General features: G+C 32.8%; 1 protein-coding gene and 1 pseudogene across 2 annotated transcripts; one reads left to right on the top strand and one right to left on the bottom strand.

The window, feature by feature from the left end:
* The first annotated feature begins 2,567 nt into the window (after positions 1-2,567).
* Positions 2,568-5,642, top strand: LOC143578311 (small RNA degrading nuclease 1-like; annotated as a pseudogene). Its single transcript, XR_013143238.1, has 11 exons — positions 2,568-2,633; positions 2,709-2,891; positions 2,974-3,042; positions 3,711-3,779; positions 3,890-4,029; positions 4,114-4,300; positions 4,410-4,510; positions 4,601-4,744; positions 4,823-4,930; positions 4,992-5,093; positions 5,177-5,642. The product of XR_013143238.1 is annotated as a small RNA degrading nuclease 1-like (transcript).
* On the bottom strand, positions 5,582-10,014 carry LOC143578310 (phosphatidylinositol 3,4,5-trisphosphate 3-phosphatase and protein-tyrosine-phosphatase PTEN2A-like). The gene is made up of 11 exons (XM_077061930.1): positions 9,286-10,014; positions 8,562-8,663; positions 8,420-8,476; positions 8,018-8,083; positions 7,751-7,927; positions 7,578-7,664; positions 7,423-7,487; positions 6,615-6,738; positions 6,421-6,551; positions 6,275-6,344; positions 5,582-6,194 (listed from the first exon to the last, which is right to left on the bottom strand). The coding sequence occupies exons 1-11, from the start codon at positions 9,775-9,777 to the stop codon at positions 5,685-5,687; spliced, it is 1,881 nt and encodes a 626-aa protein (XP_076918045.1). The 5' UTR covers positions 9,778-10,014; the 3' UTR covers positions 5,582-5,684.
* Between the last annotated feature and the right edge of the window lie 6,608 nt (positions 10,015-16,622).

The raw sequence follows: 16,622 nt of genomic DNA, 5'->3' as shown, positions 1-16,622 counted from the left end.
CGGTTTTAGTACTTTTCCTGCTTAATGTCTTTTTTTAAACAACTAATTTGGAACGTTGACGGGCTACTGTCTCACCTGCTCATCTTCATTTTTCAGTTACTAGAGACCATTTTCAAGAGGAAAGAAACCATTGCTTGTAATGTATATTAAAACAACTAAACGGGTGTCCGCGCGATGCAACGGGTGTTTGAACACAGACACTGTCAATCACGTAACAATAATGAGTGCTTATGCTTCGGTTAAAACCTTGAAATCGTTTAAACCGGTAATTGGTTTGGCTTCTTTTTTCTATTTCTTTTTTTTACTTTCGGTTAGTTGGTCGGTTTCAAAATTTTCAAAACGTAGTGAACGATTGGTTCGCGGTTTATACTGAAAACCGGCCATATGAAACCAGACCAGACTATAAATGTTATGCATTTTAATGTTTTTTATTATTAATTATTAGACATGTTTTATTATATATATTAGATATAAATGTAATTGAACATAATCTTTTTAATACACATAACTTGGCTATTACAACTTTAAATTAACCTAATTGCAGTATAACTCTTTTTGTAATTTTTGTTATTATTTCCCGTCGTAGGTCTTCCATTGATGTTTACCGTTTATGTAGCTAAAACTATAATTATTTATAACGATCCTATCAAATATCATATTTTGTTGGTGTTTAGTTAAAATTGATGTTACAATTAAATTAATAATTATTTTAAATTAAACTAAATTTATTATTAAAGTTTAATATGTGAAACCAAACTGGAATCAGGCCGTTGGTAACGATTCGGTTTTAACTTTCAATGGTTCATTTTGGTTTTGGACAACAAAAAATCGGTATTAACGGTTGGTCTCACAGACTTAACTTAAAAACCATCAAAATCGACACTGAACAACCTTACCTGACATATTAATTTATTTAAATTGAAAAAAATTATAACAATATCATATTCAAATTAAAGAGAATAAAATGTCCGTTTTTATGGTATAATTTTTTTATAAAAATATTAACGTATGGAAATGTTATAGTCGTTTAAAAATCATGGATGGGAAGTTAGTTACTTAGTTTAAAAGTTAAATTAAAAATCTAAAATGGTTAAAAATAAGGGACCAAACTTTGGAAGTTGATGAATTGTGTTTAAAAGACAAGTTTACCCCTACTTAAAGATGTACATCATGTATTGAATGTTGTAAATTACTTAAAATCAAGTGTCTTAATTTGCTCTTATTTGATGTATTATATATAGTATAGATATAGATATTTATACTACTAAATTTTTATGATTCAATATCTTAAAATAAGCACATTCTAAAACTAGCTAAAGAACACTTTGATATAAATTTTCAAATCACTTTAGTTGTCATCAAAATATTAACTAAATATATTTATAAATTGCTTAAATATTAAAATAAAAGGCATAACAGGTAGAGTGAACTTACAAAAAAATAAAACAAAAAACGTAAATGCTAAAAAAACAAAACACAATTATTAGTTTTTTTTTACGTGACTAAAATTTGTTTCATCTATAAATTGAAGACTTTTGGGTTCAGACGGTCTTGTTTGTGACAACTCATTTGCTAACGAGCTCGTAGGGTGGAAAGGGTAAACCACATGCTAGTGAATACCGAGTCTTGGACCATGGTCGTTACTCGTTTTAGTTCATGACTATCTCTTGAACGTTAAATGACTCAAGCTCGAGCTTATGAAGAAATCGGTGTAAATCACACAAGTCTTTCAATAGATATTCATAATCAAGTGTCAAGATTATCTAGTCAAATACAGTTGTCATAATAATTTCATCTACATCTACATCTACATCTACATCTAGAGGTGCACAAAAAACCCGAACTTGGATCCGGACTCGAAAAAAAACCCAGACCCGGATTTTTATACCTGTACCTGATCCTACCCGTAGAGTACGAATAGGGTATGCATTTTAGTACCAAAACCCATACCCAAACCGGACCCGATTTGCACCCGGTAATACCTGAAAACCCGAATCGGTTCCATACCCGGAACCGGATTTTTCCAATACCCGATAAATACCCCTAAAAAGTGAAACCCCAAAACAATTTCAATCTATACCCGGAAAAAACCCCGAAAAAACCCGAAAATATGGTTTTTTTCATTACCCGGAAATAGAGTATTCAAATACCTGGTTTTAGAATACCTGGTTACATACTCGATCCGAACCCGATACATATGATATGGTTTTTAGAGGCAATACGCGGACCCGAACCCGACCTGGGTATAGCTAATACCCGATTTTCCGCTACCCAATCATACCCGACCCCTGTTCAATACCCGAATCCTGGTTTTTCTAATACCCGATTTGTGCACCTCTATACATCTACTTAAAACAATAAAATAAACAAGTTAGATATATTTGAATTAAGACAAACAAAAGCATGGTTGTAACTTGTAACATAACAAAATAATTAGAAGAAAGCCCATCGATTAGTAGCCCAATAAGAAAAGAAAGCCCGTGTTGTGAGCAAATAAACAACCGGTCCAAGTATAAACCCTAACCTCGTTCGTTCGTTCATTCATTCATTCATTCATTCATTAATCTCTAAACCTAAACCCCTCATCACCAGCAGCAATAGCAATGGAGAAGATTGAAACCGCCCCTAAAGAGGTCAGTTTACTCATGCTTCCGAATTGATTTAAAGTCATTCAAAATTAAATCTTTTTTATTTATGAACATGTTTAGGTTCTTGTTGACATCGTGAAGATGTCACAAAAGCGTGGGATGACTGGAAGTAACGGCGACTGGAAGGAGTTTTTGAACGCTTACGATAAGAAATTGGGTAAGAGTTTGAGCGACCCAGCAAAGCGGTCACCCAATGATTTGATTGCTTTCTTGAAAACATTTACTAATGATGCTGATTTGAAGGTAAGATTTTGAATGAATTTGTTTTGTATATTTAATATGTTTGAATTGTAATTCAGATGATGATGAAAATGTTTTGTTTTAGTTTTTTGCTAAGATGGTTGAAATGCGTGATTCTGCTGAGGTTATCGACAATAAAATATCCCCTGAACAGGTTTGTTTTTATCTATAACTGCCGTTTTTTGATTAACTTATCATTAAATGTTGCTTGAGCTTTACCTTGGTCAGAGTTTGAGCTCCGCTCGTGAGTAGTTTTTTCAAGCTCGTTTACAATTTATTTATTAGTTTGTATAAATATTTTTCATTGGTAAATAACTAAATATATAACATAATAGTTATTATTTAGTCATTTTTAGTAACACTATATATGTTAGTCAGAAGTTATTATATATATATATGTTACAAAATTTATCTTTTTTTAAATAAAAGAAAGGCTAGTTTAGGCTCGTGAGCTGGTCCGAGCTCGATAAGTGAACTTAGGCTCAGGATTGTTTCTTAAACAAGCTTACTTTTAGTCTCGAGCTTGGGATCAGGCTTGTTTAAGCCCGGCTCGATCGATCTTTTTTTAGTCGATCACGGGTAGCTTTGCTAGTTTGCTTCTCTAGTTTTTTTGAAAGTTAATGTTGATAGCTATATGCAATTAGCACGTTGATTAATGTGATGTGATAAGTTTTTATTGTTAGTATGCTTTTTGCTTTTTGATATTTAATAATTTTAGTTGCAGTCTTTTTTTTTTTGTTTATTTTTTAGACTTCAATTTTGATTTTTGATTATATTTGAAGAATAATATTAAATCTGCGTCGTTTCATGTGTCAAATGCAGGAGCTGGTTCACAAGACAGTTTCTCATCCATACTATGCGTTAGATTACCTATTACCATCACATGAAGAGGTATATATATATACATATCTATTTAACCATATATATAATCTGAACTTTGTGATTCTTTTTTGTTAATTATTATAATGAAAGAAAATAAATATAAGTTTGAACTGTTGTAGGGTTGGGTGGTTATAAAGAATAAAAAAAGTTGAAAGAAGCTAGATGTAACACAATACTTGCGGTTGATTGTGAGATGGTACTTTGTGATGATGGCACAGATGCATTGGTTAGGGTTTGTGTTGTCGACCGTGATGAAAAGGTATTTCCACGCGTCATGAGTTTTTAAAGTTTTAGAAGTATCATTTAAATCCTTTTATAAGTTATTTTGTTTGACTTTTTGCAGGTCGTACTTGATGAACTTGTTAAACCTGATAAAGAGGTGGTTGATTATAGATCCCACATAACCGGAATTTGTGCTGAAGACTTGGAAAATGTTACTACTACGTTACAAGACGTACAGGAAATAATGAAGAAATTGCTATCGAAAGGGACCATATTGGCCGGTCACAGTTTGAATAGTGATTTGAAAGGTAACTAGGTTTCGTTTTTTGAAAATCAATTAGTTAATTATTATTTGTAGAAAATTATAAATTATATGACAAACGTTGTTTAAAATTAACATTTTGTCCGTTGTTGCAGCACTCAAGATAGATCACTCAAGAGTAATTGACACATCTCTTATTTTCAAGTATTGGAGCGGTTCCAATTTCAGGAGAATATCTTTAAATAATTTGTGCAAGGTAAGTTTCATATCTTTAAACTTGCAAATTGTAAGTCTTGTTAATTTACTATTTCTCATTTCAACTGTTAACATTATTATTATTTGGCAGATGGTGTTAGGACAAGAAGTTCGGGTTGAAGGTGATACACATGATTGTTTGGACGATGCTCGTTTTGCAATGAAACTTGTCGTTGCTAAATTAAACGGAGTAGCTGATAACATTAGCAACTCTATACTCTCTCATCAAAATGAGGTGATAATTTTAATTTATTTTGCGATGGTCAAATTTCTATTCCATTCTGTTGAACAAAATTTGGAATTGTTATCTTAGGTGCATGAAGCCAATTCAATGAAGTTACTTTGTCATCGCATTCCAATAGACATCTCTAAAGAGAAGTTAGTTGAAATCATTCCCGGTGAATACACCATCGAATTAAAGGTTAGTTGATTGATTAATTTGATTCTTGTGATTATCGATGACGTGGACAACTTGCTTGCAGCCAAAAAGGAAAGGTGGAGACAAGTATTCAGCTTTCCTAGTTTTTGAGAGTAAACAAGATGCCGATAAAGCTTTTGAGGGGCTTGCTGGTGACCAAGTTAAAGTAAGCATATGTTAAACCTGTTTTGACTTTAGACAAAGTCATATAATATTTGTTTTTAACGTTTAGCTCGCTTTTGTAAACAGGATTCATCAGGGCGTTCACAGAAGTTAGTTTCGTTCAAATTGCGTTCAGGTGCATCTGGTAGTTTGTATGTTCGGAAGATGGCTTTGGATGGTGAAGATAATAATGTCCAGGTGGCATCAATAAAGAGGTCGGCTGAAGACGAGACTCCAACTCAAGTCAAAAAGTTAAAGACGGACAAGACACTGGAACCAGAAGAGACGGGTGAGTGTAACATGTGTGACCATTATTTGAATGAGATTGAAACCTTGAAGAAGCAGCTGCATGAACGTGATCAAGAAATAACAATGTTAAACAAGATCATTGTTGCTCAAGCAAGGAAACAGTCTGGCGTTTGAAGACTTTTCGGTTTTTTATCGTAGTTTTCTTGTTTTAGATTTTTATATTCTCCTAGTGAGTGTGTAACATTTGTCAGACATTTGCCAAACTATTTATTTTAATATCTTCAATTTTGAAACAAAGTTTAAAGTCCACAAAAAAGTAACAAACAATAGGTAAGTAAAAGTCAAGTCATTCACTTTCATAATCTTCATCATCTCCGAAGGAGAAAACAGAAGCATCAGCAGCAATAGCCTTAATATCACCAGAGTCCAAGTTAGGCAAATTTGGTGTTGTTTTTTCGACGTGTTTGCTATCTGATGTCTGCTGTGTGCTTTGTTGGTTATCTGATGTCTGCTGCGTGCTGTGTAAGAAAAGTTGTTGGGTGTTTTTCCTTAAGGTTGTTACATCCGATTGTTGTGGTGTTGGTGGTGTGGTGACTGCCTGTTCCTTGATCGCTTTACTCGCTTTACTTGAGCTTGGTTTTGCAGAGACGGGTTTGTCTTCGTCGTCACTGTCAGAAAACACATTGTCAGTTTCTTGGCTGTTCGAATCTTTCTTTCGTCTTGAATCTTTGTTTGATGGCGAACAATCATTGGAGCTTAAAGTAGGTTTTTCGTTTGCTTTGTACTTGTCGGGAGTCGTGCCGTCATAATCGATCATCACTATTTCAACTTTGAATCCAGGAACGGGTAGTTTTCTCTGAAATAACAGTGATGTTTGTTAATAACCTTGTAATATCTTCATTTGGTCATGAGTTTGAACCATGTGTTACATATTACCTTGTCAAAATCATCAAAATCAGAACCATTTAAAATTACTCTGTTTTCCATCATTGTTGTGTTTAGCCAACTGAAGACAAATAATATTAACCATTTAGAAAATAAATTAATCGAGTCAACAAGATACTTGCAAGTTATTTACTGACCAGTAAAAATCCCCTTGGCGATCATGAAATTGGATTTTGAAGTCGCCCGTTAATTCGGTCAGACCACGCTCCCCGGGTAGAGCGAAAACCACGATCCCTTTTGTCGGTGCGCGAATCCAAAAATCTTCGGGCTGCAAAATTGGTTGCATTTTTTAGTGGGCTCAAAAAAGCAGTTAACATGCATAAATAATTACCATCAAATTCTTCGTTTTTGGATGCCTTTTTGTTGTAAATAGAATCCCGTTATGATCAGATATGGTAATTGCTGGTCTAACCCAATAAGGGCACTCATGAAACCGGAATCCCCTCAGCATGCACCTGAATTATTAACTTTAGTGCCTATTGAATCAAGGTGATAAACCCGTTTACTTTTGAATGGTTCAACTTGAATTATAGCTAAAAAGTAATAGGTCAAACAAGTTGAAAGTTAATGCATACCACCTTTGAAATGGCTTTATTGATATATTCAGATTGTTATTGTAATATAGTTATGGCGATTCTAGTTAGCAAATTGACTATTTACAGCCTTTTCAAAGTGGACAATAATATATAACCGAAGTGAACCGTTCAGCAGGAAGTTCGATTATTAAATAAACGAACAAGCATAAACATATTTCAACATACATGAAGTCATGAACACATGTCTCGTTCATTCATTTATGTTTGTTTCAATTTTTTTTGTTTATGTTGATCAGTTTACCTTTGTTTCAACTTTTTTGTTTATGTTGTCGTTCGCTAATAGCCTAATATACTCGTTAAATTCATTAGGCTAATTACAATTTAGTCTACTTTTACTTAATTTTTAGGCCCGATACATTGCTGTCTACTTTACTTTTAATTGGTTTTAACTCATTATGTCCGTTCATCTATGTTCAATTATATTTGTTTGTTTATACTAGTAACAAACGAACACAAACACATTCATTTTCTTAACGAACGAACATGAACAAGAAAACCCTCTTCGTGTTTGTTCACAGGCCTACACAAAAGTCAGCAATTTACCTCCGACCAGGTGGACTTTCACCATTGAAATCTGCCAAGACGCGCTCAAAGTATTTCACATACCTCTAGAAATTGAAATACCACTAATTAGTTAAACATCTTGTAAAATTAAACGTTTACGCAAGATAAGAGTTCGGTTAAAGTAGATAACCCACAATTTGGCTTGGAAGTATTAATCCCTTCCCATCTACACATCTTCTCTGGTTATAATACTCAATACACTCATTCGCCGTCGGGAAAAACTGCAAAATATTATTATAAAAGCATCACAAACGACAATCACATCTATTAAAGTCATTAAACATATATGATGGTAGTAAAAACATACTTTTAAAAACAAAAGAAGGCTACAAATCATCAAACCATTCCTTGCTTTACCAGCTTTACAGTGAACTACCACCACATTAAGAATATCATCCTTTAACCATGAATATGCACTTTGACAGAATGATGGTATTAGGTTAATCGGTGGACAATTATGATCGTTAAATGGGAAACACGCAACCTGCAGTCAAACTTATGATTTTTTCAATAATATTTTGAATAAATGATTATTTTTGGTTATTGTGACAATCATTTGTTAGAAGTTGTATACCTTTCCTGCAAAGAGTGAAGCATCATACAGTCTTTCTGAACAAAGATTATACACTTTGTATCTATCCTGCAGAGAGAAATTAGATATGAATGACAGTTGGTTAAATAAATGGTCCCTGTGGTTGGGCAAAATAACAGGTTTGCGGTCTGACTTTTAGAAGTAACACGTTTGGTATCTGTGTATTTTCAATTTGTAACATGTTGGAGCTTTTAAGTTAGATCCTAAACTTATTATTTTTGTTATAAAATAAAAACCACAGATACCAAACCTGTTGCTTTTCAAAGTTAGACCTTAAACTTATTATTTTTGTCAAATCACCGGATCTTTTATGTAATTAACTCTATGAATAATTATTAATTAATGAAACTATTCATGATATTAATACTCGAATGAAAAGATTACCTTATGATGAGTTTCAAGAAACTTGATCACTTCTTCCATATGATTTCTATAGAATCCCTGCATTTTAAGACATCATGAGAAAGACAAGATGGAAACTAAACTTAATCGTTTAAATTTGTAGATGAGCTTAACGATTGCTTACCTCAAAATATCCAAAAAGGCCGGAACTCAGATCACCAACAGGAAATCCCATAGCAATAATATTATCATTGATATAAGTCAAATCCAAGTCAAACCCTCCTTCCTGCAGTCAGAAATAACATCATAATGTTCTACATTTAACTTGACCAATAACATCTTGATAAAGAAAAAGAAAACTATGGGACTAATATTTAGTAGCATAATATCTGCAATATATTTCAGTGCGCCTGTAAACTAACTGAACGTTCAGTGACGCGTTCGAAACCGTTTGACGGGAAGTTCGTTTATGCTCTTTATTTAATAAATGAACGAACATGAACATATGTCTGATTGTTCATTATGTTCGTGAATGATTTTTTAATTTATGATCATTTATCTTTTCTCACTTATGTACATCTATGTTCATTAGTTTATGTATGTTAAAGTTCATTTATCTACATAGTCATCTAAATCTCTTAGGTCCATTAGTTTTAACAAATCTTTAGTCCCAACATATTTATATTCATGTTTACTTCTTATTGGTGTTCGCTTAGTTATGTTTGTTCATCTATATTCGGTTATGTATGTTTGTTAACGTTCTTGAACGTTTGCTTATACTATTAACGAACGGACATAAACAAACATGAACAAGAAAACCCGGTTCGCTCAATAGTTCGTCTTCGATCGTTTGTTCAGTTAAAGTTAAATGAAAGAACACGAACATAGCATGGTTAACTTAAAGCAACCTGATATCTTCGTTTATTTTGGGAGACCATGTGGCGAGCCCTAACTTGCACGGCTTTCACTGCACCTAAAGACGTGTCAACTAAACCTTTTCCAACCGACTGAAGAACAGCTGATGGAGAATTAGGAGTCACACGACCCGCATTTTCATTTGATCCAGAGGTTTTTTGAGCCAACTGCAAACCGAATCCACTGGCAATTCTTGCAATGGCCCACTTTCCAGTGTTCCCAGACTGCAAATTATTCTGTTCTGGCATTGCAGGTTTGGGGAAATTTGGTACTTCATCTGAAGATGATACAATTGGTGTAGATTCCACAGAAGTGGTATTAATGGCAGGACGGTTAGTTTGGTCAGAGACCGTGGATGCAGAAGCTTTAACATCACTAACTTCAGTTGGAGGTTGAGACGATGAATTAGATTCTGAAGCCATTCTGTACATGATAAAAGTCCACAAATAATATGAATTACTCAGAAAGTAAAACAGTTGATGCATGAAAATTGTAATCTGAAAGAAAAACAACAGTAAATACTAAGTAGCAGGCGCTATACCTCATTCAAGGTCTTAACATATCTATGTACATTAATATCAATTATTATTACTGTTATCCACTACATTATTACCTGGAAACACAATTAGAATTATTAGGTTATAGAATTAGATATGACAAATAAATTGATACAGCAGCAGCATTCAACTGGCCAGAATTAGGCATTTTCAAACTTAATCCTAAGATAATTTCAACTCCGGTAACAAAAACTAAGGCACAAAGCACTCCGTTCACCGTTTACGATGAGTGAATCCACTAAAATAAGCATATTATTCATGAACTAGAACAGCTTATGCATAACAACAGTAAATAGAAGACGCATTATTACCTCGTCTAAGCTCTTAACAAATCTAATATCCATTATTATCAATTATCATTACTGTTATAACACTAACATTATTTAGGCTTTTGAAAAAATTGATACAGCAGCAGCATTAGCATTCAACTGGTGCATTTTCAAGATTCAAGCTAAAATCAGCAACTAAAACGTATGGCTCAAGATAATTTCAACTCCGGTAACAAAATTTCACACTTAAAGCACTCTGTTCACCGGTAATGATGAGCGTATCCACTAAAATGAGCATATATTCATGAACTAAAACAGTTTATGCATAACAACAGTATATAGCAGATGCATTAACTCATTAAGCTCTTAGATATCTAATATTATTATTATTATTATCAATTATCATTACTGTTATAACACTAACATTATTTAGGTTTTCGAAGAATCTAATACAGCAGCAGCAGAAGCAGCATTCAACTGGTCAGATTAAGGCATTTTCAGAATTAAAACTAAAATCAGCAGCAACTAAAATAATTTACGAACTAGCAACAGTAATGTTATAATATAGTGCATTTGATTTATGTTTTATGTTAGTTAGCATAATAAACTCATAATCAGCAAAATCACGCAACGGAAACGATATATCTATCTGACGGATCTGTACGGAAACGCGAATATTACGAATGAATGTGGTGGATTTGATCACTCACATAGATCGTCGGTAGGAGTTGTGATCCTGTTTATTTGATTCGTAGATCCAATTGGAAGCTGCGGCCAATGGTGGTGGTGGTGGTGGTTTGTGGCAATGAAAGCGGTTATGGATCACGGAAAACGGTTTTCGGATATCAGTTTCCGCTTTTACAGGTCAACCTGTAAGGTCAAATTTATTAACTAATGAGATAAATATTATTTCTCACAAAAGATAAAAACGGGTAAGATTGTAAATATATGTGATGTGGGGCTTCGTTGACTCTGAATTTATCTTCTAATATTATGTCAATCGTGCTGACTGGACGCTAATTAGGCTCCGGATAAAGCCTTGCTCGCTCAATTGATCATGTTGTGGATAAAGCTCATGCTCGCGAGCCATCACACCACTGCTCGTTCTGTAGGGGTGTGGTGTTCGCAACTGATTTGGCCGTGTCACCGTTGCTTGCACCCTCACTCGCCTACCACAAGAGGTAGTCTAACAAAGAACCCAATCAGATCAATATCGGTTAAAATTTAAGAAAATAACCAAATTAGTATTATTTTTCTAAGGCGATGAGTTATGTTCTATAAATGTTTAGTTAAGCGTCACATATACAAGAATCCATTAACTAATCAAGCCTTTAACTATATGGTGTGGGGTAACTAGAGGGTCAATACAAAGAAAGGAAAAAAAGGGGAAAAAATTGATTAGTATATGGTATAAACATTATACTTTAATCAAACTTTTAGTATTATTGTCTTGTTTAAGACATCCACAATTTAATAAGTTTACAAACCTAATTATTCTTCTTTTGTTCATGAAACTTTCGGGTTACTCCGTACATACATTACTCTAAGTCATTATCCAAGAATCTGTTGGTTATTTTAGTGTTATTGGATTAACTTGTCGATCAAGGAAATAACGTTAGAGATTAAACGAGTTAGGTGACGCGGGAGTGCGGACTCGATTTTATCCTAAAGGTTATTTGGGCTTTACTATAACAATGGGTTTGTTATTTATTTACTTGGGCTTAAGTGGTATGTGAAGTGGGCTTAATTAATATTTGGGCTCATGTGATAATTGATCAAATAAATTGATCGATATTTTCTTGATGGGAAAATTCTCAATCGAATATTAAAAGAACAGAGAAGACGATTACTTCTTCTCTGGTTCTTCATCACATTAACAAAATCATCAAAATCCAATTCCAACTACAGAAAATCTCTGTTTTATCCGATAAATCATTGCGTGTAACCCGCAAATAGGTTTATCTGAAAGTGATTCATGATTCAGAGATTAATCCAGGCAATTGTTCAAGAAAGTAATATTGAAATCATGATTACAGGTTTGCATCATTAATCGAATTCATTCCCTAGGTACGCAATTATACAAAAAAGATAAACCTAAAGGGTTAATTTGGTTATTGATTTCAATTTTTGGTAACCTTTATTCGCAATATTGGTTGGTAGTTTCGATTTCAACTTGCGATTTTGTTTTCTGGTTCTTGACATAGTCTTATACGGAAGTTCTGTTATGATTGAATTGATAATATGGTTCTGGAAATGGATTTGCAATCAAGAAACTAATAAATAATTCTAGTTTTAATTCAAACATTTAAATATTAAATGTTGAATAAGATTTTGTGAATTTTAGACTATATCGAATATTGTGTGGTTTAGTCTTACCCACAAATCATATGGAATGACCAATGGAATTTTGAAATTCAATTACTTTTAAAGATCTTAGAATCTGGTCTTTCTCTCTAAGAAACAAAGCATAAACAAATTAATTCACATTAAGTATTTAACTATACATTGTATTCATGTGAATTTGTGTTTCTTGCATGTTGATTTATATATCCATGGGTTTAATTTGCATACGGTTCTATTGGCCTAAATGTTGATATTTTGAATATCATATACAAATGGATAAGGATAGTTTATATAACCCAGTTTGATTTTTTATGAAAAATTTAGTAATAATAATAATAATAATAAAGGAGAAGAAACTGGTGTGCATGATGGTTTGGTTTAGTGATTCTCTAGGACATAAACACAAATACAAGAACTATATGGTACCCTTAAGAAACTGAAGTTCTTGAATGGTGCCATACGGTACATCATCAATATAATTAAATATATATGCAGTCACTGTCTATTTCGGTAACACTAGTTATCAATGAATTAGTGGTTTGAATAATATTTACACATGATTGTACCGATGCCAACATGCTACATATATTTATTTTACTGTTATAAGAATAACCTTTTAAATTGAACGTGGATCTTACATTTGTTGTCGGTAGAGAAAAACAATTGGTTCTATTTTGCCTTGAAAACCAATATAATATTCTCAGTACTTAGCAGTTGGTTTTGATTCGAATTCTTGTGTTTACTCAATCGAAATTAATGGCGATTAGAGAATCGCTTCATGATTTGTCTAGCTGATTATTTAACTTGGCGAATCCAAGTGGGTCAAAAGGACTCGTATGCGCCAAGAGGTACGCTTACCAATTCTACTTTAATTTTGACAAAACCATGAGTTTTGTAGTTGATTTAATGAGTCATTCGAGACATGTTAATTATTTTTCAAAAACACAAAACTGGATTTGATTCAAAGAAACATGTGACATTCGTCAAATTTGAGTCTCGTTCTATATTCATTTTTTTGTAATCATTTTGTAACATGCCGATTTCTTTCGCGTTTATTTTAAATAAGTTATACTTCGAAATTGTGGTTAAACTTGTAAATTCGAATCGGAATTCATCAACTCATTTGATAATATAACTATAGCGTGTGCGAGGTTTGTCAAAATAAAGTATTTATAGTTTGTAAGCTCGGTTAAATAAACTCTAGGGGTTAAAGGGGATTTTCCTTAAACCTATTCAAGATTTAAACCATTTATAACTAAATACCAAACTTGAGGGGCCAAAAATGTAACATTTATAACCTACCTATAAAAGAAACAAACCATAATCCTAATATTATTAACACTAGCCGCCACACCCCTTCCTCTCTCGCAATAGATCCGGCGACCGGAATAGATCCGGCGAGCTCCGACGACGTCCGACACCACCCTCTCCTCCCCCCTGTACCTCCGACGCACCACCCCTTTTCCCTTTGCGCACTCCCGGCAGCCCCTTTCACCTCTGTCACGTTTTTCCGGCGACCTTCGGCCGCTGTGACCTCACCGGAAAACCGGCCCTCGTCGCAGCTCTCTCTCTCCCTCTATATTCTCTATCTCTCTCTGTCTATCTCTCTCTCGCCGTCCCTCTCTCTCTACGGGTCTCTCTCTCTCTTTCTATGCTCTCTCTCCCCGGCAGTCTCGGCTCGGGTATTTTCCCGGCTCATAAACATCTAAAAGGTAAATTATAATTTAGTTTTTAGTGTTATTAGTTTTTATATATCGGTTATTAGATTTAAATTGTCAATAGTCGGTTCAGATGGGTATTTGGTTGTTTTGAATTTGGGGAAAAATGGTTTTGTCGGCAAACTTAAACAAATCGGGTTTGGTTAGTTAAGACGGGATACACCCGGGTTACTAACCACTTAAAAGCGGTCTTGGATTTATATATAAAAATAAATATATATAAATGTTATATTATTATTTTAGATTTAATTCATATTATTACTATTATGTATTACTATTCACTATTATTATTATTATCATTAGATATATATATACAATATAAAAGACTTATTTTAAAGTTATTATTATTATTATTATTATTATTATTATTATCATTACTATTATTATTATTACTAGTATTAGTATTATTGCTAATGTTATTGTTATTATCATTATTATTATAAATATTAAAGTTGTTAATAATATTATTAAATGTCATATTATTATTACTTATTAACATCATATTTTATCATTAATTACTAACAATAATATTAATATAGTTATTTTGTGAACTCATTTAGAAATCAAACCGACATCGAGTATAGCATCATTGTTTATAATCAATATTATTTATTATTATTATTTTTATCAATGACATTTTAATTAATACTAAGATCTTTATTCTTTAACTATTATTATTAGTATTATCAATAATAATTGCGGCTATTATTTTTACCGTCATTATCTTATATATATATATATATATGAAACATTTCCTTTCAAAATTATCATTATCATTATTATCATCATCATAAATAATATTATTATAAGCTTAATTATAAATTCTTTTTCATAGAACCGAACTCTTAAATTAAGCTCGTCTTGTTTCTAGTTTGATATTGGTTTAGTTATTTAAAAGTCCAATAATATAATAATATTTTATTTTAAATTATCAATTAAGTACGAGCCCTTAATCATTAACAAATTAACCGGTAATCCGATTTATAACCGAACCTCATCGTTCATTGTTTCCAATATAGTTTCTTCATGGTTACAAGTTCATTAATATATTACATTATTTATTTTTAGCTAAGGTGTTTATCGTTTCAAGTCGGTTTCGTTCGTTTTGTTCACAAGCTTTCTATATGTCCATCATTATTTAGTTCTCAATTCATCAATCGAGGTGAGTACTTTCATGCCCCTTTTTCCATCTTTCGTTTTGGGGTGACATTTCATACCTATCAAACTAAATGCTTTATTTACTTGAATCTTAAACCCACAAACGTGATTGTATACTTTACCTAAATAATTGCTTGATTTGGTGTTCTATGCTTACATGCTTATTTGCCTATGTGTTTATCGCTTTTGGATTGTGGAACTATAAATCCTAAACCATTTGGCAACCCCTCATGGCAAGGTGTCGTTAACGTAATGCAATTAACGATAACTATTAAATCCTAGACTACTTGGCAACCCCTTGTAGCTAGGTGGTGCTAATGTGTTTAGCAATTGTCTATAAAATCCTAAACTATTTGGCAACCCCTTATAGTTGGGTGTCGCTAACTTGTTAGCGATAACTATTTTATCCAAATTTATAGCTTTCATTTATTGTTTTGTATACAAGTTTTGTGGCTCTTTATTACTATATACTTATATGCTCAAACTTATGAATTGCTCACCAACCTTTGTGTTGACAAACTTTATTTTATGAAATGTTACAGGTTTGACTTTTGTTGACTCGAGAACTTGATAAAAACGTTACCAAGACTATTAGGGCATTAGTAAAACGAATAATATAATTGTTACTTGTATTCAGTTTGTTCGTGTGAACGAGATGTGTTGATTACTGATTTGTTGAAATAAAATGAGTTGAATAAATATTGTCACTTTAAATAGTGTCTTGTGTATTTGTCCAATCACGTTGCACCCCGGCATGTTCCGCCTTTGGTCGGGGTGTGACAAAACAAAAGTTATTTCATAGTTTGAATGAAATAAAAATATTATTATAATATTTATCCGGTGGTACACATATAGAGTTAATGGGCCACGACCCGGGTAATAATTAACTCATTAGAAGTATACAAGTTTGGAAAACCCTTTGGGGTGTGAATTAAATGAAACTCGATATTCGGGTTTGTTATTGGACTCGAAAAGTCTAATGGTTTTAAAATAATTCGGTGAAGAATTATTTGTGGTTTATTTCTTATTCCTAATATGTACAGGATGACATGCTTGCATGGTGGGTAGACTCAGGTGACACGAGTCATATATGCAAGGATTTGAAATGGTTTGAAGAAATTGAACTGGTTGAAGACTTGTATTTTTACTTGTGGAAAACATATGTTTTGGATTATGTGTTGTATATTCTAAGGATTAGAAAGAATCTTTTGTCTGGGATGTTTTAAATCATTTCTGGTTTGAAACAGGTTATTGAGTCATAAGTTTATCTTATCGCGGCATGAAA

The sequence above is a fragment of the Bidens hawaiensis genome, unplaced genomic scaffold (assembly GCF_021521415.1).
Source record: "Bidens hawaiensis isolate Kalapana, Puna unplaced genomic scaffold, B.hawaiensis_p1.1 tig00029139_1, whole genome shotgun sequence".
Lineage (NCBI taxonomy): Eukaryota > Viridiplantae > Streptophyta > Magnoliopsida > Asterales > Asteraceae > Bidens > Bidens hawaiensis.
The sequence above is the reverse complement of the archived record's forward strand: the minus strand, read 5'-3'. Positions and strand labels throughout refer to the sequence as shown.

Coding starts and splice junctions, on each gene's coding strand:
- LOC143578310 (XM_077061930.1), bottom strand. CDS start 9,777: ATGCATCAACTGTTTTACTTTCTGAGTAATTCATATTATTTGTGGACT. Junction 7,665..7,750: donor GCCTTCTTTTGTTTTTAAAA/GTATGTTTTTAC, acceptor AATATTTTGCAG/TTTTTCCCGACGGCGAATGA. Junction 6,739..7,422: donor GAAAGTCCACCTGGTCGGAG/GTAAATTGCTGA, acceptor TTAATAATTCAG/GTGCATGCTGAGGGGATTCC.